Source organism: Perognathus longimembris, chromosome 10 (assembly GCF_023159225.1).
Source record: "Perognathus longimembris pacificus isolate PPM17 chromosome 10, ASM2315922v1, whole genome shotgun sequence".
Lineage (NCBI taxonomy): Eukaryota > Metazoa > Chordata > Mammalia > Rodentia > Heteromyidae > Perognathus > Perognathus longimembris.
In genome coordinates this window covers 70,950,615-70,973,334 of record NC_063170.1, presented here as the reverse complement: position 1 = coordinate 70,973,334, position 22,720 = coordinate 70,950,615, and the positions used below count along the sequence as shown (strand labels likewise).

General features: G+C 66.0%; 1 protein-coding gene and 1 long non-coding RNA gene across 2 annotated transcripts in view; one reads left to right on the top strand and one right to left on the bottom strand.

Annotated features, from left to right (window-relative positions):
• Window positions 1-22,720, bottom strand: part of Iqsec1 (IQ motif and Sec7 domain ArfGEF 1) — a 54,198-nt gene that overhangs the window by 10,529 nt on the left and 20,949 nt on the right. The window contains 7 exon segments of the mRNA XM_048356343.1: window positions 1,424-1,546; window positions 1,549-1,579; window positions 1,581-1,590; window positions 2,456-2,578; window positions 5,594-5,755; window positions 20,851-21,146; window positions 21,149-22,096. Of these exon segments, the coding sequence (XP_048212300.1) occupies window positions 1,424-1,546; window positions 1,549-1,579; window positions 1,581-1,590; window positions 2,456-2,578; window positions 5,594-5,755; window positions 20,851-21,146; window positions 21,149-22,096 (1,693 nt within the window).
• Window positions 11-8,035, top strand: LOC125358857. Its single transcript, XR_007212411.1, has 4 exons — window positions 11-166; window positions 6,783-6,791; window positions 7,481-7,483; window positions 8,024-8,035. It is a non-coding gene; the product is annotated as an uncharacterized LOC125358857 (long non-coding RNA).

The following is a 22,720-nucleotide window of genomic DNA, read 5'->3' as shown; positions in this document are numbered from 1 at the left end:
GTCCAGAACATGAAGCCAGACCCGAGGGAAAGACGGCCTGTGACGTGGGCAGGCAGGCTCCCGCTCCACAGGGGGAAACTGAGGCCGGGTGCCGGGCCTGCCTGAGGCTGAGTTCAGGCCGGCAGACTGAGAACCAAGTCCCACGTGTGTCCCCTCTGAGCTGGCTGTCCTTCGCAACTCGGGCGCCCGGGGGCCTGCAGCCTTGCAGGGCCTCGAAGGCGCGGCTGGGCCGGCCTGGCCCTCGGCGCCCCCCACAGGCCACGGGCGGGAGGCTGAGGCGCCGCTTCCAGCGCCTGTCAGAGGCGTCCTCTGGCTACAGGTACCTGTGTGGTACTGCCGCTGCGGGAAGGGAGACGCGGGCCAAGATGGCGACGGGGCCAGGTCCCGCCTCAGGACCTTAGACTTCCTACCGCGCATGCACCCGGAATGGGCGGCCCTGGGGGACCGGCTCTCGAGAGGGTGAGGCGTCGGGCCGTGGAGAAGGGGCGGCGCGGCCGCCGCGGCCCTCCCCGGCACGGGAGGTGTCTGTGTACTCTTGGCCAGGCACCTCTCCAGGTCAGCGTCATCTCTAGCGGTGGACAGCGACCCTCTGGGTGTCCGTGCGCCTGCGGAAGGAGCGCTCGGCTTCCTCCTTGGCGTGCGGAGGGCGCACGCGCGGGTCTCTGCCGGGACCTGACGTGACGCTCACGTGGAACACCGAGGAGTGACTGGCCGTGGGCTACGGGAAGGTCACACCCACTCGAGGCCGCAGGAGGGCCGGGGCGGCGGCTTGGCGGTGGCGTGCCGGCCCGGCGTGCACGAAGCCCGCGCGGACTCTCGGCACCGCAGACACACAGAGCCGTGCTCAAGGAGAGAGCTCCAGCCTTGCGCCAAAGAAGCCCAGGGGCCGTGCCCGGGCCCTGAGTTCAAGTGCCAGGACTGGCAAAAAAATTCAGACGACCCAAACAAAAACCAGAAGGCACGAAGCAAGGAATAATGCTCTGGGCGCCTCCTTTGCGAGTGTCTGGCCCCTCCGTGCCCACGGAGGCAGCGCGGGGGAGCCGGGTGCGGGCGCTCACCCGTGTGGCCTCGCGCTGAGAGGAAGGCACGTCAGTCTTCTTCCCAGGGCCGCCCTCAGCCCTGCGGCACGAGCTGCCCAGGAGTGAGGCAGGACCCCCCATTCCTCCTCCCAGGGCACGCAGGGGTGACCCGGAGCTGCCCCCCCGGCTGACGGCGGAAGCACAGGGGCACCCTGCCCTCCGCACGGGGCTCGTGGCTGGCTCCTGGGGTCCTGCCTGGTGAAGGCGTTTTTGTACCCTTTGAAACGCCCTGCCTCGGGAGGCCCCCCGCGAGAGGCAGCCCGCCTCCCTGCAGCGAGGGCCCGCCCGCCCCGCCCGCCCGCCCGCCCTCCCCGCCCGCCGCCGCCACCGGGGCCGGGCCCCACCTCTGAGGTTCTTGACGAAGTCCTCCAGCTTCATCTTGCGCTCGGGCTTGACGTTGGGGCTGTACATGTCGGTGTTGAGCAGGATGATGGCGAAGGCCAGGATGAAGATGGTGTCCGGGTTCCGAACTGCCGCACCACCCCGGGGTTGCAGATGCAGGTACCGCTGGCTGAGGGGAAAGGCAGCTGGCCAGGGCCCCTCGGGGAGCACCCCGAAGCTTTGTTCCTGCCCCTGGGGCGCTGGCCTGGGAGGACCTGACGTGCAGGCACAGGGCCGGGCACGCAGCCCGTGGGGAGGCCCCTCTGCCTCACTCCACGTGGGCGCCACCGGCCTCCTTACAGCAGCTGAGCCCTCCCCTCCCCCGCCCGTCCTCCGGGTCCTCCTGCGTCCGGGGGGCCCCTGGGGGCCTTGAGGATGGTGGCAAGGTGACTAGGTCTGCGGGGCAGGGGCCGCACGGTGCCAACTCCTCCAGGAAGCCGCCCCCTCGCCACGCAGCCTTCCCCCACGGCCACGCTTCTACATGAAGAGGACCCAGGCCCGCGCCCACGCCGCCCCCCAAGCCGCCCACAGGGCTGCCCGGAGGGACCCCAGGCCCGCGCCCACGCCGCCCCCCCAAGCCGCCCACAGGGCTGCCCGGAGGGACCCCAGGCCCGCGCCCACGCCGCCCCCCAAGCCGCCCACAGGGCTGCCCGGAGGGACCCCAGGCCCACGCCCACGCCGCCCCCAAGCCGCCCACAGGGCTGCCCGGAGGGACCCCAGGCCCACGCCCACGCCGCCCCCCAAGCCGCTCACGGGGCTGACCTGAGGGACCCCAGGCCCGCGCCCACGCCGCCCCCAAGCCGCCCACAGGGCTGCCCGGAGGGACCCCAGGCCCGCGCCCACGCCGCCCCCAAGCCGCCCACAGGGCTGCCCGGAGGGACCCCAGGCCCGCGCCCACGCCGCCCCCAAGCCGCCGGCGCCCACGGGGCTGACCCTGAGGGACCCCAGGCCCGCGCCCACGCCGCCCCCCAAGCCGCCGGCGCTCACGGGCTGACCTGAAGGCCTCGATGAGCCGCTCCACCTTCTGGGCCTCCCCTTGGACGCGGATGTGTGCCTGGAACTTCCTGAGCGCCTCGTCCAGCTCCATGGCAGAGAAGTCCATCTCGTCCACCACGCAGCTGGAACAGAGGCGAGGGCGGGCGTGAGAAGCGGGCGCCGCTCCCCGGGGGCGGGGCGGAGGCCCGGCGCCCCCTCGGGCACCGCAGTCAGCAGACGAGCCCGCGAGGCGGGGACCACCAGTGCCGCCCCGTCCGCCCACGGCCCCTGCAGGGTGGAGAGGCCCGCAGGAGGCGGCCCGGCCCCGCACACCGCAGGCGGGCTCTGGCCCGGAGGGGCCTGCGGCCAAGCCGGGGTGGACGGGCGACGCTCCAGGGACACCGAGGGGTAACGGGAGCCTCTGCCCTGGCGCGGCCCCCACGGCCCCCTCGCGGCGGGCGGCAGCGGCGGGGGTGACCCGCGCCTCGGCGCCCTCGGCTGGAGCAGGAGGCGCGGGCCTCAGGCCCACAGCCTGGGGGGCACTTAGGGGGCCGTTGCTACGGGGGGGGGGCGGGGCTAGGACCCGCGGGCAGACTTGCTGGCGGGGCGGGCGGGCCGGGGCTTCCGCAGGCCATCGCTATTTTCTGACGAGAACAAAGCGCGGATTTCCTGTGACCGGGAGCCCGGGCGGCTCCTGCGGGGCGGCTGCGGGGCAGGGCCTGGGCTCCCTGACACCGTGCCCTGCCGCCCAGGAGTGCGGCCCTCCCCACGCACGCAGACCGAGAGCGGAGGGGGTCGCGCCGCCGCCGCGGGCAGCTCCAGTGAGGGGCACGGAAATGAGCCCGGGAAGACCCACGGCGGTGCGCCCGGCCGGAGGGGCAGCGCCGTGCTGGAGCCCGCGCTGGAGCCCGCCACGCGCCCGCCTAACGCCCCGCGCCGGAGCCCGCCACGCGCCCGCCGCCTAACGCCCGCGCCGGAGCCCGCCACGCGCCCGCCGCCTAACGCCCGCCGCCGGAGCCCGCCACGCGCCCGCCGCCTAACGCCCACGCTGGAGCCCGCCACGCGCCCCGCCTAACGCCCGCGCCGGAGCCCGCCACGCGCCCGCCGCCTAACGCCCGCGCCGGAGCCCGTGCTGGAGCCCGCCACGCGCCCGCCGCCTAACGCCCGTGGGGCAGCACACGCGTAAGCACGTCCGCCTTGGTGCGTCTGCGGGACACACACGTTAGCTTGGAGTGCCGTGTGGCGGCACGCGCACGTTAGCTTGGGTGGGCCGTGCGGCCCGCCAGCCCGGCTTCCCTCAGGCGTGTGTGGAGCGTGATGTGCGTCGGCATTCAGGGCTGTGTGAACTGTGTGGACACGAGGCCATGGCGTGGCCTGACCCCCGAGGCGGAGCAGGGGCCCAGGAAGCCCCCCGGAGCACGCGGGACCGCTCATGCCCGCCGGCACCCTGTGTGAGCGTGAAGCTGTACGCGTGCCCGGCCCCGTGTGTGAGCGTGAAGCTGTACGCGTGCCCGGCCCCGTGGCGTGAGCGTGAAGCTGGACGCGTGCCCGGCCCCGTGCGTGAGCGTGAAGCTGGACGCGTGCCCGGCCCCGTGCGTGAGCGTGAAGCTGGACGCGTGCCCGGCCCCGTGCGTGAGCGTGAAGCTGGACGCGTGCCCGGCCCGTGCGTGTGTGGCAGCTGTCTGTGTGCTTGGCTCTGTGTGAGTGTGACAGTGGTGTGCGTGCCTAGCTCTGTGTGTGAGTGTAAACAGCTGTGTGCACGCCCGGCCATGTGTGCGCGTGGCAGCCGTGTGCGCTCCTGGCCTCACCTGTGAGTGTGACTGGCAGGAGTGGCTGGGTCAGTCCTCCCTCCTTCACATCCCCATGCCCCGAGTCCTCCCTCCACGTCCCCCCACACCCCGAGTCCTCCCTCCTGCACGTCCCCGCACGCCACGAGTCCTCCCTCCACGTCCCCCATGCCCTGAGTCCTCCCTCCTTCACGTCCCCCACGCCCCGAGTCCTCCCTCCCTCCCGCCCCCCCCACGCCCCGAGTCCTCCCTCCCTCCCGCCCCCCCCACGCCACGAGTCCTCCCTCCACGTCCCCCCACACCCCGAGTCCTCCCTCCTGCACGTCCCCCACGCCCCCGAGTCCTCCCTCCACGTCCCCATGCCCTGAGTCCTCCCTCCTTCACGTCCCCCCACGCCCCGAGTCCTCCCTCCCTCCCGCCCCCCCACGCCACGAGTCCTCCCTCCTTCACGTTCCCCACGCCCCGAGTCCTCCCTCCTTCACGTCCCCCCACGCCCCGAGTCCTCCCTCCCTCCCGCCCCCCCCACGCCACGAGTCCTCCCTCCTTCACGTTCCCCCACGCCCCGAGTCCTCCCTCCTTCACGTCCCCCACGCCCCGAGTCCTCCCTCCCTCCCGCCCCCCCACGCCCCGAGTCCTCCCTCCTTCACGTCCCCCCACGCCACGAGTCCTCCCTCCTTCACGTCCCCCCACGCCACGAGTCCTCCCTCCTGCACGTCCCCCACGCCCCGAGTCCTCCCTCCTTCACGTCCCCCCCACGCCACGAGTCCTCCCTCCACGTCCCCCATGCCTGAGTCCTCCCTCCTTCACGTCCCCCACGCCCCGAGTCCTCCCTCCCTCCCGCCCCCCCACGCCCCAAGTCCTCCCTCCTTCACGTCCCCCCACGCTCCGAGTCCTCCCTCCTTCACGTCCCCCCACGCCCCGAGTCCTCCCTCCCTCCCGCCCCCCCACGCCACGAGTCCTCCCTCCTTCACGTCCCCCACGCCACGAGTCCTCCCCCTCACGTCCCCCCAAGCCACGAGTCCTCCCTCCCACACGTCCCCACACCACGAGTCCTCCCTCCTTCACGTCCCCCCACGCCACGAGTCCTCCCTCCTTCACGTCCCCCCACCACGAGTCCTCCCTCCTTCACGTCCCCCCACCACGAGTCCTCCCTCCCGCACGTCCCCACACCACGAGTCCTCCCTCCTTCACGTCCCCACGCCATGAGTCCTCCCTCTGCACGTCCCCCCACACGAGTCCTCCCTCCTTCACGTCCCCCCACGCCACGAGTCCTCCCTCCTTCACATCCTCCCACGCCCCGAGTTCTCCCTCCTTCACATCCCCCACGCCCAGAGTCCTCCCTCCCTCCCCCCCCCCTTGGTCAGCACTCACTCCAGCACGTCGCGGTTGAACTGCTTCTGCCGGTTGCCCAGGAACTCGCCGATCATCTGGCGGCTGAGGCCCTTGCGCTGCAGCAGGAAGTGGGCCACGCCCACGGGGGTGTCGGGCACGAAGCCGCGCTCGATGAGGTACTGGACGCCCTTCTCAGGCTTCCTGTGGGCAGGGGAAAGGACGGTCAGCCTGGAGCGCCAGCCCAGGGGCGGGTCCCCCCACCTGCTCACAGGGCTGCGCTAGCCCTCACCCCCGCTTCTCCTTCGCAGGCCAGGGCGGACGGCCAGGAGGACCCCCAGGACCCCCAGGACCTCCAGGCCTCCTGTCCCGGCCCCTCCTGGCCCAAACCTTCCTCCGGAGCACGGCGGGGCGGGGCGGACTGGGCCGGCGCCGGGGCGCTTCCGCCGCCCTCCAGCCCCGCCTGCGGACCCCAGCTGCCCGCAGATCTGCGGCCTCGCCCGGCCCAGCTGCACGGGCTCTAGCGTGGCCGCTGCTGACGCGACAGGCGTCGGGCGTGCCTCTGGGTGCGGCGGGGGTCCTAGGACCGGGGGCCCCGAGGCTGTCCCGGGGGCCATGTCCTGCGGTGTGCAGGCCGGGGGGAGGCTGTGGTCAGGACTGCTGGCTGGGGCAGCGGAGACAGGGTGCAGGCGCAACAAGGAGCTGGCTCTGGCCAAGGCCCCGGTGGGCACCCAGGCCGGGCACCGTGAGGAGAGGGAAAGGAGCTGGCTTAGGATGTGGCCTGAGCGTGTATGCGGCCAAGGCGACCGGGATGAAGAGACGAAACACAGGACGCCTCCAGCGCAGCCCAAGCCCGGCAGAGAGGGAGCGGGTCCACGCGGACGGGGCAGGAGACAGACCCAACGCCGATCTAGACCCCCAGGGAGGCTGTGTGGCCGGCGAGTCCACAGGCTGCCCTCCCCCCCCACCCCGGGCCCAGGCTCCAGCACGGGCCTCGCCTCCACAGGGGACCCGGTATTCCGCAGACCTAACCCGGACTTAGCAGCCGGCTCTGGGCTCCAGAAGGCTCTAGAGACCAGCAGTGGGCACACTTCAGAAACCAAGGCTCCCAGCCTGTGGCAAGAGGCGGCGGCTTGAGGAAGCACCGCCGCCCAAGCCGCAGGGCCCCCAGCCTGGGCCGCCTGGCGGGGCCCTGAGGTCGCTGCGGCAGTGGCCTCTCGGCTCCACGGAGGCAGGACTGGTGGGGATCTGCACCCGCACGGCCGGCCGCTCCCCACGGGCAGCCAGAGGTCGGCGCAGCGAGCTAGCGCCCCGAGGAAACTGAGCTCACAGCATCCCAGTTGAGGCTCCGGCCCAGAGGCGGCGCCAAACCCACTGGGGCTTTTAGGAGTTGCAATGAGCTGCTTTGAAAGTCGTGTGGGGAAGTAGTTTTGGGGTGTTTTTCTTTCTGGTGCTGGTAGGACCCGGGCACGGTCCCACTGTCCCACTTAAGCCACAGCTCCACGTCTGGCTTTGTGACAGTTAACTGGAGTTAAGAGTCTCATGGGGGCTGGGAATATGGCCTAGTGGCAAGAGTGCTTGCCTCGTATACATGAGGCCCTGGGTTCCATTCCCCAACACCACATATACAGAAAACATCCAGAAGTGGCGCTGTGGCTCAAGTGGCAGAGTGCTAGCCTTGAGCAAAAAGAAGCCAGGGACAGTGCTCAGGCCCTGAGTCCAAGCCTCAGGACTGGCAAAAAAAAAACCAAAACAAGAGTCTCATGGATTTTCCTGCCCAGACTAGCTCTGAAGTATGGTCCTCAGCTCTCAGCCTCCTGAGGAGCTAAGAGTGCAGGCGTGAGACACGAGTGCCCAGCCAGAGACCGGAACGAAGGAGAAAATGGTGTATCAGTTACACCTGATCTTAATGGCAGCGTGCTCGCTTAGCAGGTATGGCCATCTGGGTTCTACCCCAGCATTTGGAGAAGAAAAGAAATATCTGCCATGCGCAGAAACACCAAACAGATTCCCTAGCCACTAAGGTGCCGGTATCCAGGCCTTTCGCTCCGTCCGCTGGTGTGGCCAGGCCCCTACCGAAGAGTGCGGAGCGCGATGGATCCCAGGAGGAGGTGCTGCGTGAAGGAGGGTCTCAGGCCACGTCTGCACGGGGCCCCCGGCCCACGGAGCACGGTGTCGGAGCCAACAGCAAGCCCGGCCCCTCCCCCGTTACCGTCCAGTCACGTATAAAGCACAACGACGAACATACTTCAGCCCAAACTCAAACCCCAAGTTCTAGACCTGTGGAGAGCAGTGGGGGGGGGGGGTGGTGGAGGGGGGGGCAGCTCAGAACACAGTGCCGGCCCAGTGGGTGCAAGGCCGTGGCTTCCACCCCCAGACTACAAGGGAAGGAAAAGGAAGAAAAAGGGGGTATTTTTAGAAATAAATGGAGACAGCGGTGCTTTTGCTGAGTAGAATGGAACGCGGGATGAGGAGAGACCTGAGGGAAGTCGGTGTCTGTGTGGCGAGAGCAGAAGCGACGTTTCACGTTGGGCGCCCCACAGGGCCCCCGGTGCCCCCGGTGCGGGACGCGGGCTGCACCTCCAAAGCTACAACAAGACAAAACAAAGGCCAGCCCGGGAGCGCTGGGGATGACGGAGGATCGCAGCCAGGGAGCCCCTAGGAACGGCATGTCCTCCCAAGGGACAGGTGGCCAGCAGGGAGGTGACCGGGCCTCCTGCCCAGACACCCCAGAGAAGCAGAGAGGTGCAAATCAAAATGCCCACCGCCGGCAGTGTGCGGGAGCCTGTGGGGTGGGGGGGGCGGATCCAGCCTCCTGTTGAACACGTCCCCCCGGGGGCGCGCCCCCCACTCTGTGGACTCTACCCAGGACACCACTGTTCCGCTCCCGCTGTCTTCCCAGCCCCTCCCAGCCCCCCGTCTGCCCCAGTGCCCGCCGGGCCTCAGCCGCCCGCTCCGCGGCCCCGGCCGCCAGCCTCAGGTGAGGCAGCGGACACTGTGGCATCGGTGCCTGAGCCTGCCCCCCTCCCCCGCCCCCCCCCGCCCGCATCAGCCCCGTTCCACAGGCGCCCTGTGCACAGTGGAGTGGAGGGCAGGCAGGGAAGGGGGGAGGAGAGGAGCTGAGCTAGCCAGACTGCCCCTGAGCCATGGCCCCGACCGTTCCTAAAGGCCGTGCGCACGCGCGCGCACACACACACACACACACACACAGAAAGATCTGGAAAGAGACGCTGCAAGTCACAGAGGCACTCGCGCTGCGTTGTGGAGCTCACACACACACACACGTCAAGGAGGCACTCGCGCTGCGTTGTGGAGCTCACACACACACACACGTCAAGGAGGCACTCGCGCTGCGTTGTGGAGCTCACACACACACACACGTGTCACGGAGGCACTCGCGCTGCGTTGTGGAGCTCACACACACACACACGTCAAGGAGGCACTCGCGCTGCGTTGTGGAGCTCACACACACGCGTCACAGAGGCACTCGCGCTGCGTTGTGGAGCTCACACACACGTGTCACAGAGGCACTCGCGCTGCGTTGTGGAGCTCACACACACACGTGTCACAGAGGCACTCGCGCTGCGTTGTGGAGCTCACACACACGTGTCACAGAGGCAATCGCGCTGCGTTGTGGAGCTCACACACACACGTGTCACAGAGGCACTCGCGCTGCGTTGTGGAGCTCACACACACGCACACACGTGTCACAGAGGCACTCGCGCTGCGTTGTGGAGCTCACACACACGTGTCACAGAGGCACTCGCGCTGCGTTGTGGAGCTCACACACACATGCACACACGTGTCACAGAGGCACTCGCGCTGCGTTGTGGAGCTCACACACATGCACACACGTGTCACAGAGGCACTCGCGCTGCGTTGTGGAGCTCACACACACACGTGTCACAGAGGCACTCGCGCTGCGTTGTGGAGCTCACACACACGCACACACGTGTCACAGAGGCACTCGCGCTGCGTTGTGGAGCTCACACACACGTGTCACAGAGGCACTCGCGCTGCGTTGTGGAGCTCACACACATGCACACACGTGTCACAGAGGCACTCGCGCTGCGTTGTGGAGCTCACACACACGCACGTGTCACGGAGGCACTCGCGCTGCGTTGTGGAGCTCACACACACACGTGTCACAGAGGCACTCGCGCTGCGTTGTGGAGCTCACACACACGCACACACGTGTCACAGAGGCACTCGCGCTGCGTTGTGGAGCTCACACACACGTGTCACAGAGGCACTCGCGCTGCGTTGTGGAGCTCACACACATGCACACACGTGTCACAGAGGCACTCGCGCTGCGTTGTGGAGCTCACACACACGCACGTGTCACGGAGGCACTCGCGCTGCGTTGTGGAGCTCACACACACACGTGTCACAGAGGCACTCGCGCTGCGTTGTGGAGCTCACACACACACACACGTGTCACGGAAGCACTCGCGCTGCGTTGTGGAGCTCACACACACACGTGTCACAGAGGCACTCGCGCTGCGTTGTGGAGCTCACATACACACACACACGTGTCACAGAGGCACTCGAGCTGCGTTGTGGAGCTCACACACACGCACACACGTGTCACAGAGGCACTCGCGCTGCGTTTTGGAGCTCACACACACGCACACACACGTGTCACGGAGGCACTCGCGCTGCGTTGTGGAGCTCACACACACACACGTGTCACAGAGGCACTCGCGCTGCGTTGTGGAGCTCACACACACACACGTGTCACAGAGGCACTCGCGCTGCGTTGTGGAGCTCACACACACACACGTGTCACAGAGGCACTCGCGCTGCGTTGTGGAGCTCACACACACGCGTCACAGAGGCACTCGCGCTGCGTTGTGGAGCTCACACACACACACGCGTCACAGGCACTCGCGCTGCGTTGTGGAGCTCACACACACACGTGTCACAGAGGCACTCGCGCTGCGTTGTGGAGCTCACACACACACACACACGTGTCACAGAGGCACTCGCGCTGCGTTGTGGAGCTCACACACACACACGTGTCACAGAGGCACTCGCGCTGCGTTGTGGAGCTCACACACATGCACACACACGTCAAGGAGGCACTCGCGCTGCGTTTTGGAGCTCACACACACGCACACACACGTGTCACGGAGGCACTCGCGCTGCGTTGTGGAGCTCACACACACACACGTGTCACAGAGGCACTCGCGCTGCGTTGTGGAGCTCACACACACGCGTCACAGAGGCACTCGCGCTGCGTTGTGGAGCTCACACACACACACGCGTCACAGGCACTCGCGCTGCGTTGTGGAGCTCACACACATGCACACACGTGTCACAGAGGCACTCGCGCTGCGTTGTGGAGCTCACACACACACACGTGTCACAGAGGCACTCGCGCTGCGTTGTGGAGCTCACACACATGCACACACGTCACGGAGGCACTCCCGCTGCGTTGTGGAGCTCACACACACGCACACACGTCACGGAGGCACTCGTGCTGCGTTGTGGAGCTCACACACACGCACACACACGTGTCACGGAGGCACTCGCGCTGCGTTGTGGAGCTCACACACACACACGTGTCACAGAGGCACTCGCGCTGCGTTGTGGAGCTCACACACATGCACACACACGTCAAGGAGGCACTCGCGCTGCGTTGTGGAGCTCACACACACACACGTGTCACGGAGGCACTCGCGCTGCGTTGTGGAGCTCACACACATGCACACACGTGTCACAGAGGCACTCGCGCTGCGTTGTGGAGCTCACACACACACACACGTGTCACAGAGGCACTCGCGCTGCGTTGTGGAGCTCACACACACACACGTGTCACAGAGGCACTCGCGCTGCGTTGTGGAGCTCACACACACACGTGTCACGGAGGCACTCGCGCTGCGTTGTGGAGCTCACACACACACACGCGTCACAGAGGCACTCGCGCTGCGTTGTGGAGCTCACACACATGCACACACGTGTCACGGAGGCACTCGCGCTGCGTTGTGGAGCTCACACACACACACACGCGTCACACAGGCACTCGCGCTGCGTTGTGGAGCTCACACACACACGTGTCACAGAGGCACTCGCGCTGCGTTGTGGAGCTCACACACACACACACGTGTCACAGAGACACTCGCGCTGCGTTGTGGAGCTCACACACATGCACACACATGTCACGGAGGCACTCGCGCTGCGTTGTGGAGCTCACACACACACACACGTGTCACGGAGGCACTCGCGCTGCGTTGTGGAGCTCACACACACACACGTGTCACAGAGGCACTCGCGCTGCGTTGTGGAGCTCACACACACACACACGTGTCACGGAGGCACTCGCGCTGCGTTGTGGAGCTCACACACACACACGTGTCACAGAGGCACTCGCGCTGCGTTGTGGAGCTCACACACACACACACACGTGTCACAGAGGCACTCGCGCTGCGTTCTGGAGCTCACACACACACGCACACACACGTGTCACGGAGGCACTCGCGCTGCGTTGTGGAGCTCACACACACACACGTGTCACAGAGGCACTCGCGCTGCGTTGTGGAGCTCACACACACACGTGTCACAGAGGCACTCGCGCTGCGTTGTGGAGCTCACACACACGCACACACGTGTCACAGAGGCACTCGCGCTGCGTTGTGGAGCTCACACACATGCACACACACGTCACGGAGGCACTCGCGCTGCGTTGTGGAGCTCACACACACACACGTGTCACGGAGGCACTCGCGCTGCGTTGTGGAGCTCACACACATGCACACACGTGTCACAGAGGCACTCGCGCTGCGTTGTGGAGCTCACACACATGCACACACGTGTCACAGAGGCACTCGCGCTGCGTTGTGGAGCTCACACACACACACGCGTCACAGAGGCACTCGCGCTGCGTTGTGGAGCTCACACACACGTGTCACAGAGGCACTCGCGCTGTGGAGCTCACACACACACGTGTCACAGAGGCACTCGCGCTGCGTTGTGGAGCTCACACACACACGTGTCACAGAGGCACTCGCGCTGCCTTGTGGAGCTCACACACACATGCACACACGTGTCACAGAGGCACTCGCGCTGCGTTGTGGAGCTCACACACACACACGCGTCACAGGCACTCGCGCTGCGTTGTGGAGCTCACACACATGCACACACGTGTCACGGAGACACTCGCGCTGCGTTGTGGAGCTCACACACACACGCGTCACAGAGGCACTCGCGCTGCGTTGTGGAGCTCACACACACACGTGTCACAGAGACACTCGCGCTGCGTTGTGGAGCTCACACACATGCACACACGTGTCACAGAGGCACTCGCGCTGCGTTGTGGAGCTCACACACATGCACACACGTGTCACGGAGGCACTCGCGCTGCGTTGTGGAGCTCACACACACACACGTCACGGAGGCACTCGCGCTGCGTTGTGGAGCTCACACACACACACACACGTGTCACAGAGGCACTCGCGCTGCATTGTGGAGCTCACACACACACACGTGTCACAGAGGCACTCGCGCTGCGTTGTGGAGCTCACACACACACACACACGTGTCACGGAGGCACTCGCGCTGCGTTGTGGAGCTCACACACACGCACACACGTGTCACAGAGGCACTCGCGCTGCATTGTGGAGCTCACACACACGTGTCACAGAGGCACTCGCGCTGCGTTGTGGAGCTCACACACACACACGCGTCACAGAGGCACTCGCGCTGCGTTGTGGAGCTCACACACACACGTGTCACAGAGGCACTCGCGCTGCGTTGTGGAGCTCACACACATGCACACACGTGTCACGGAGGCACTCGCGCTGCGTTGTGGAGCTCACACACATGCACACACGTGTCACGGAGGCACTCGCGCTGCGTTGTGGAGCTCACACACACACACGTGTCACAGAGGCACTCGCGCTGCGTTGTGGAGCTCACACACATGCACACACGTGTCACGGAGGCACTCGCGCTGCGTTGTGGAGCTCACACACACACACGTCACGGAGGCACTCGCGCTGCGTTGTGGAGCTCACACACACACGCGTCACAGAGGCACTCGCGCTGCGTTGTGGAGCTCACACACACATGCACACACGTGTCACGGAGGCACTCGCGCTGCGTTGTGGAGCTCACACACACACACACACGTCACGGAGGCACTCGCGCTGCGTTGTGGAGCTCACACACACACGCGTCACAGAGGCACTCGCGCTGCGTTGTGGAGCTCACACACACACGTGTCACAGAGGCACTCGCGCTGCGTTGTGGAGCTCACACACACACGCGCGTCACAGAGGCACTCGCGCTGCGTTGTGGAGCTCACACACACACACACACGCGTCACAGAGGCACTCGCGCTGCGTTGTGGAGCTCACACACACACACGCGTCACAGAGGCACTCGCGCTGCGTTGTGGAGCTCACACACACACGTGTCACAGAGGCACTCGCGCTGCGTTGTGGAGCTCACACACACACACACGTGTCACAGAGACACTCGCGCTGCGTTGTGGAGCTCACACACACACACGTGTCACAGAGGCACTCGCGCTGCGTTGTGGAGCTCACACACACACACACATGTCACGGAGGCACTCGCGCTGCGTTGTGGAGCTCACACACACACACACACGTGTCACAGAGGCACTCGCGCTGCGTTCTGGAGCTCACACACACACACACACGCGTCACAGAGGCACTCGCGCTGCGTTGTGGAGCTCACACACACACGTGTCACGGAGGCACTCGCGCTGCGTTGTGGAGCTCACACACACACACGTGTCACAGAGGCACTCGCGCTGCGTTGTGGAGCTCACACACACACACGTGTCACGGAGGCACTCGCGCTGCGTTGTGGAGCTCACACACACACACGTGTCACAGAGGCACTCGCGCTGCGTTGTGGAGCTCACACACATGCACACACGTGTCACAGAGGCACTCGCGCTGCGTTGTGGAGCTCACACACATGCACACACGCGTCACAGAGGCACTCGCGCTGCGTTGTGGAGCTCACACACATGCACACACACGTCACGGAGGCACTCGCGCTGCGTTGTGGAGCTCACACACACACACACGTGTCACAGAGGCACTCGCGCTGCGTTGTGGAGCTCACACACACGCACACACACGTGTCACGGAGGCACTCGTGCTGCGTTGTGGAGCTCACACACATGCACACACACGTCAAGGAGGCACTCGCGCTGCGTTTTGGAGCTCACACACACGCACACACACGTGTCACGGAGGCACTCGCGCTGCGTTGTGGAGCTCACACACACACACGTGTCACAGAGGCACTCGCGCTGCGTTGTGGAGCTCACACACACGCGTCACAGAGGCACTCGCGCTGCGTTGTGGAGCTCACACACACACACGCGTCACAGGCACTCGCGCTGCGTTGTGGAGCTCACACACATGCACACACGTGTCACAGAGGCACTCGCGCTGCGTTGTGGAGCTCACACACACACACGTGTCACAGAGGCACTCGCGCTGCGTTGTGGAGCTCACACACATGCACACACGTCACGGAGGCACTCCCGCTGCGTTGTGGAGCTCACACACACGCACACACGTCACGGAGGCACTCGTGCTGCGTTGTGGAGCTCACACACATGCACACACACGTCAAGGAGGCACTCGCGCTGCGTTTTGGAGCTCACACACACGCACACACACGTGTCACGGAGGCACTCGCGCTGCGTTGTGGAGCTCACACACACACACGTGTCACAGAGGCACTCGCGCTGCGTTGTGGAGCTCACACACATGCACACACACGTCAAGGAGGCACTCGCGCTGCGTTGTGGAGCTCACACACACACACGTGTCACGGAGGCACTCGCGCTGCGTTGTGGAGCTCACACACATGCACACACGTGTCACAGAGGCACTCGCGCTGCGTTGTGGAGCTCACACACACACACACGTGTCACAGAGGCACTCGCGCTGCGTTGTGGAGCTCACACACACACACGTGTCACAGAGGCACTCGCGCTGCGTTGTGGAGCTCACACAAACACACGCGTCACAGAGGCACTCGCGCTGCGTTGTGGAGCTCACACACACACGTGTCACGGAGGCACTCGCGCTGCGTTGTGGAGCTCACACACACACACGCGTCACAGAGGCACTCGCGCTGCGTTGTGGAGCTCACACACATGCACACACGTGTCACGGAGGCACTCGCGCTGCGTTGTGGAGCTCACACACACACACACGCGTCACAGAGGCACTCGCGCTGCGTTGTGGAGCTCACACACACACGTGTCACAGAGGCACTCGCGCTGCGTTGTGGAGCTCACACACACACACACGTGTCACAGAGACACTCGCGCTGCGTTGTGGAGCTCACACACATGCACACACATGTCACGGAGGCACTCGCGCTGCGTTGTGGAGCTCACACACACACACACGTGTCACGGAGGCACTCGCGCTGCGTTGTGGAGCTCACACACACACACGTGTCACAGAGGCACTCGCGCTGCGTTGTGGAGCTCACACACACACACACGTGTCACGGAGGCACTCGCGCTGCGTTGTGGAGCTCACACACACACACGTGTCACAGAGGCACTCGCGCTGCGTTGTGGAGCTCACACACACACACACACGTGTCACAGAGGCACTCGCGCTGCGTTCTGGAGCTCACACACACACGCACACACACGTGTCACGGAGGCACTCGCGCTGCGTTGTGGAGCTCACACACACACACGTGTCACAGAGGCACTCGCGCTGCGTTGTGGAGCTCACACACACACGTGTCACAGAGGCACTCGCGCTGCGTTGTGGAGCTCACACACACGCACACACGTGTCACAGAGGCACTCGCGCTGCGTTGTGGAGCTCACACACATGCACACACACGTCACGGAGGCACTCGCGCTGCGTTGTGGAGCTCACACACACACACGTGTCACGGAGGCACTCGCGCTGCGTTGTGGAGCTCACACACATGCACACACGTGTCACAGAGGCACTCGCGCTGCGTTGTGGAGCTCACACACATGCACACACGTGTCACAGAGGCACTCGCGCTGCGTTGTGGAGCTCACACACACACACGCGTCACAGAGGCACTCGCGCTGCGTTGTGGAGCTCACACACACGTGTCACAGAGGCACTCGCGCTGTGGAGCTCACACACACACGTGTCACAGAGGCACTCGCGCTGCGTTGTGGAGCTCACACACACACGTGTCACAGAGGCACTCGCGCTGCCTTGTGGAGCTCACACACACATGCACACACGTGTCACAGAGGCACTCGCGCTGCGTTGTGGAGCTCACACACACACACGCGTCACAGGCACTCGCGCTGCGTTGTGGAGCTCACACACATGCACACACGTGTCACGGAGACACTCGCGCTGCGTTGTGGAGCTCACACACACACGCGTCACAGAGGCACTCGCGCTGCGTTGTGGAGCTCACACACACACGTGTCACAGAGACACTCGCGCTGCGTTGTGGAGCTCACACACATGCACACACGTGTCACAGAGGCACTCGCGCTGCGTTGTGGAGCTCACACACATGCACACACGTGTCACGGAGGCACTCGCGCTGCGTTGTGGAGCTCACACACACACACGTCACGGAGGCACTCGCGCTGCGTTGTGGAGCTCACACACACACACACACGTGTCACAGAGGCACTCGCGCTGCATTGTGGAGCTCACACACACACACACGTGTCACAGAGGCACTCGCGCTGCGTTGTGGAGCTCACACACACACACACACACGTGTCACGGAGGCACTCGCGCTGCGTTGTGGAGCTCACACACACGCACACACGTGTCACAGAGGCACTCGCGCTGCATTGTGGAGCTCACACACACGTGTCACAGAGGCACTCGCGCTGCGTTGTGGAGCTCACACACACACACGCGTCACAGAGGCACTCGCGCTGCGTTGTGGAGCTCACACACACACGTGTCACAGAGGCACTCGCGCTGCGTTGTGGAGCTCACACACATGCACACACGTGTCACGGAGGCACTCGCGCTGCGTTGTGGAGCTCACACACATGCACACACGTGTCACGGAGGCACTCGCGCTGCGTTGTGGAGCTCACACACACACACGTGTCACAGAGGCACTCGCGCTGCGTTGTGGAGCTCACACACATGCACACACGTGTCACGGAGGCACTCGCGCTGCGTTGTGGAGCTCACACACACACACGTCACGGAGGCACTCGCGCTGCGTTGTGGAGCTCACACACACACGCGTCACAGAGGCACTCGCGCTGCGTTGTGGAGCTCACACACACATGCACACACGTGTCACGGAGGCACTCGCGCTGCGTTGTGGAGCTCACACACACACACACACGTCACGGAGGCACTCGCGCTGCGTTGTGGAGCTCACACACACACGCGTCACAGAGGCACTCGCGCTGCGTTGTGGAGCTCACACACACACGTGTCACAGAGGCACTCGCGCTGCGTTGTGGAGCTCACACACACACGCGCGTCACAGAGGCACTCGCGCTGCGTTGTGGAGCTCACACACACACACACACGCGTCACAGAGGCACTCGCGCTGCGTTGTGGAGCTCACACACACACACGCGTCACAGAGGCACTCGCGCTGCGTTGTGGAGCTCACACACACACGTGTCACAGAGGCACTCGCGCTGCGTTGTGGAGCTCACACACACACACACGTGTCACAGAGACACTCGCGCTGCGTTGTGGAGCTCACACACACACACGTGTCACAGAGGCACTCGCGCTGCGTTGTGGAGCTCACACACACACACACATGTCACGGAGGCACTCGCGCTGCGTTGTGGAGCTCACACACACACACACACGTGTCACAGAGGCACTCGCGCTGCGTTCTGGAGCTCACACACACACACACACGCGTCACAGAGGCACTCGCGCTGCGTTGTGGAGCTCACACACACACGTGTCACGGAGGCACTCGCGCTGCGTTGTGGAGCTCACACACACACACGTGTCACAGAGGCACTCGCGCTGCGTTGTGGAGCTCACACACACACACGTGTCACGGAGGCACTCGCGCTGCGTTGTGGAGCTCACACACACACACGTGTCACAGAGGCACTCGCGCTGCGTTGTGGAGCTCACACACACACACACGTGTCACGGAGGCACTCGCGCTGCGTTGTGGAGCTCACACACACACGTGTCACAGAGGCACTCGCGCTGCGTTGTGGAGCTCACACACACACACACACGTGTCACAGAGGCACTCGCGCTGCGTTGTGGAGCTCACACACACACGTGTCACGGAGGCACTCGCGCTGCGTTGTGGAGCTCACACACACACACACGTGTCACAGAGACACTCGCGCTGCGTTGTGGAGCTCACACACATGCACACACGTGTCACAGAGGCACTCGCGCTGCGTTGTGGAGCTCACACACACGCACGTGTCACGGAGGCACTCGCGCTGCGTTGTGGAGCTCACACACACACGTGTCACAGAGGCACTCGCGCTGCGTTGTGGAGCTCACACACACACACACACGTGTCACAGAGGCACTCGAGCTGCATTGTGGAGCTCACACACATGCACACACGTGTCACAGAGGCACTCGCGCTGCGTTGTGGAGCTCACACACACACACACACGCGTCACAGAGGCACTCGCGCTGCGTTGTGGAGCTCCGGCTGCGAGCGCGGGATGTGGGGTGCGTGGCGAGGTCAGGAGGCCGGAGCCGGCTGAAGGAGGGGCCCGGGCGCCTGGCCCTCGCCTCCACCCCGGGGGACCCTAGTCAGCCCTGCCGCCCAACTGCGCGTCACGCACCGCACACTCCACGCCAGGGCTGGCCCTGGACGGGGCGGTGCCCAGGAGCCGTGGGGCTGGAGTGGGACACGCCCTTTCACCCGCTTGCAGCTCTGGATGGGGCGCAGGGGCCCTGTACGCAGCAGGCCATGGGCAAAGGGGTCGCAGGAGCTGCAGCCCCAGCAGGTGAGGGGCCGGACGTCTAGCTCCTAGCTGGACCAGGGGGCGCAGCGCTGAGCCACGGCCGCCCCTCCATCAGGTCCCGGGCCCCCCTGCCCAGGCCGGGCCGCTGACACGCCACCCGCCACTCCGTCTCTTTTGTTTGTTTTGGTTTTTTTGGCCAGTCCTGGGGCTTGGACTCAGGGCCTGAGCACTGTCCCTGGCTTCTTTTTGCTCAAGGCTAGCACTCTACCACTTGAGCCACAGCGCCACTTTGGCCGTTTTCTATATATGTGGTGCTGGGGAATTGAACCCAGGGCTTCATGTATACGAGGCCAGCGCTCTTGCCACTAGGCCATATTCCCAGTCTCTACCAGCGCGGCTCAAAAGCTTCCGGTCTTCGCCGGCCCCCCCTGGGCCACGGTACTGTTCCGTGGCCCTTCTGGGAAGCTCCTGGGTGTGCACTTCACTCTTGGTTTCAGCCCTGGGGGAATGCACCAGGCTGGCATCGGAGGAGCCCCAATCCCAGAGGCCCTGGGGACCGGGGCCTGTGAGGCTCTGGAGGGGTGCTCCGCCCCGCCCCTCCCACCTGCTATTTTGGGCTCTGCTAAGAATAGTTCCTGTAGGTATCGCTGTCCTCCTCGGGGCTGCAATCGGAGCTGGCCGGCAGCCCCTCCATGAACCCCCAAGGAGCAGACTCCATGACCCAATTCCCTGGCCTCCCAGACGTCCTCCCTACCCTCACACATGGTCACGGCCGGCCTGTTTCTACTCCCGGACTCAGATGTGTGCCCTGCCCAGCTCCCCCTAAGCCTGGCGCTGGGCCCCGGCACAGACACCCGCCACAGGCCTGCCCCAAGGTCCTGGGCTCCACACGGTCCCCAAGCCACGGTACTCGGACAGCTGAGGCCAGGCCTGGTGTGGCCAGCCTCCTCCCTCCCGGGGGGACACATGAGCAGAGTGGGGGACGGGGCCCAGCCTCCTCCCTCCTGGGGGACCCGGTCCAGCCTCCTCCCTCCTGGGTGACCCGGTTCAGCCTCTTCCCTTCCTGGGGGACCGGGCCCAGCCTACTTCTCCCTCCTGGGGGACGGGGCCCAGCCTCTTCCCTTCCTGGGGGACAGGGCCCAGCCTCCTCCTCCCTCCTGGGGGACACTTGAGCAGAGTGAGGGGCAGCCCTTGACTCACAGCTGGCGGCCCTGCCCGAGTGGTTTCTCAGAGAAGCTCCCGTCCGGCCCAGTGGCCCAGCAGCGGGCACCGGAGGGAGCGGGGTCTCAGCTCCCCGGCTCTGAAGCCCTCGGCACAGACACCGACAGGCCCCTGTGCGGAGCGCCCGCCCGCCCCCCCCCGCCCCGCCCCCCGCCCCCCGCCCCGGCCGCGGACTCACTTGTTGAAGAGGTTCAGCCCGATGCGGTAGTGGCGCTTGCGGATGACGTCGTTGCTGAAGGCCGGCGAGTCCCAGCTGTGGCGGGCCTCCTTGTGGTAGGTCTGCTTGCTGAGCGTCTGCTCCCGCACGCTGTCCCGGGAGGAGGACTCGGAGCTGCAGTTGATGGTGTCGTTGGAGTTGGACGTGCTGTTGATGCTGTCGTTGTCCCCGTCCGAGTAGTCCGACTCGGACTTGCTCTGCCGATTGGCCGAGCCGTTGATGGCCAGGTGGCTCTCCAGGGGCCGGGGGGGGCCGGGGGCCGCAGCTCGGGGTCGTCCCGGGGCGGGCCCTTGGGGGCGCCCCCGAGGGGGCCGTGCTTGGGGCTGGCGGGCTGGCCGAGGCCGCGCTCGTAGGCGCCGTGCCGCGTGAGCGAGCCGCGGTCCGAGCGGTCGCTGAGGTCCACCGAGCTGTCGCTGGGGGGCTCGACGGTGAGCAGGGGCAGGCGCTCCACGCGCAGCCGGGGCTCCCGCCGCTCCAGCGACGGCGTGCTGCGGCAGCTCGTGTCCGTGTCGGCCTTCTCGTCCTTGTGGGCCAGGGCCCAGTAGTCCTGGGCGGCGCCGCCCACCCGCAGGCGCAGGTCGGGCTCGGCGCCGGGCGGCCCGTCCCCGGAGGGCGCGAGCGGCAGCGGCGGGGACAGCTCCTCCTCGTCGATGTACAGGGTGACGTCGCTGTAGGAGGCGGTCATCTCGTCCAGCTGGTGGCGGTCCAGGCCGTGCAGCGCGGCCTGCGGCTCCGCGTCCCGGGCCCTGGCCGCCTCCTGGGCCGGCCCCTCCTCCGCGTGGAGGCTGCGGCAGTTCAGGGCGTCGTCGATGGACTCGGCCAGGGACTTCACCTGCCGGGAGAAGGCGTCCTCCAGCTCCGTGATGGCGTCGGTGAAGTCGCTGGAGGGGGCTGGGGACTTGAGGGCGGGCTCCCCGAGGCCCTCGCGCTCCGAGGGCCCTAGGGCGCCCAGCTGAGCGCCGTCGTTGGTCACGGAGACCTGCTTGCCCTCGAAGTAGGAGCTGTGCACCTTCTCGGGCCCCTCAAAGGAGAACTGCATCCTCATGTTGGACAGCACGATCCGGCGAGACATGCGGTTCTCCGACATGGAGCTGCGGAGGCGCTCGAAGTTCTTGTTCATCTGGTACTGGCGGAACGCGGTCTGGATGGTGCGGGCCGCATGGCGGGTCACGAGGCGACCTCCATACTTGCGTTCTAGCATCTCCACCTGGCGGGGGAAGGCAGGGGCTGAGGGAAGTGCTGCCCGGTGACCCCCACCCGCCGTGCGGGGGCGCGGCCTGGGACAGCCCGCCACAGGCCCCGGCCGGCTGGGACGACGGCCAGTACACCGCCCAGGATAAAATAAGACCAAGAAACCCCAGCTGGCCAGGCAGGCCCGGCGGCTCCCGCCTGTGATCCCAGCTCCTCAGGAAGCTGAGATCTGAGGAGCCTGGCGCGAAGCCAGTCCTGGCAGGGAAGCCCGTGAGACTCTCATCTCCAGTTAACCACAACAAGCCAGCAGTGGCGCTGTGGCTCAAGTGGTAGAGCACCAGCCTTGAGCGCAAAGCTCAGGGGCAGTGCCCTGTGTCCAGGCCCTGAGCAGAACAGGAGGGTAAGGGAGGGAGGGAGGGAGGGAGAGAGGGAGGGAAGAAAGAAGAGAGGGAGGGAGGGAGGAAGGGAAGCAAAGCTGGCGTATGCAGAGTGCTGAGCATCCCCGGGGCCCTGGGCCGGGCCAGGGGCCCTCCCGGGAAGCACTGAGGCTGGGAGAGGGCAGGCTGGGCCCTCGGGAGGTGGGGGAACGGGCAGCAGCTCAGGCTGTACACCTGGTAGGGGCACACTGTCTCAAGGGAGC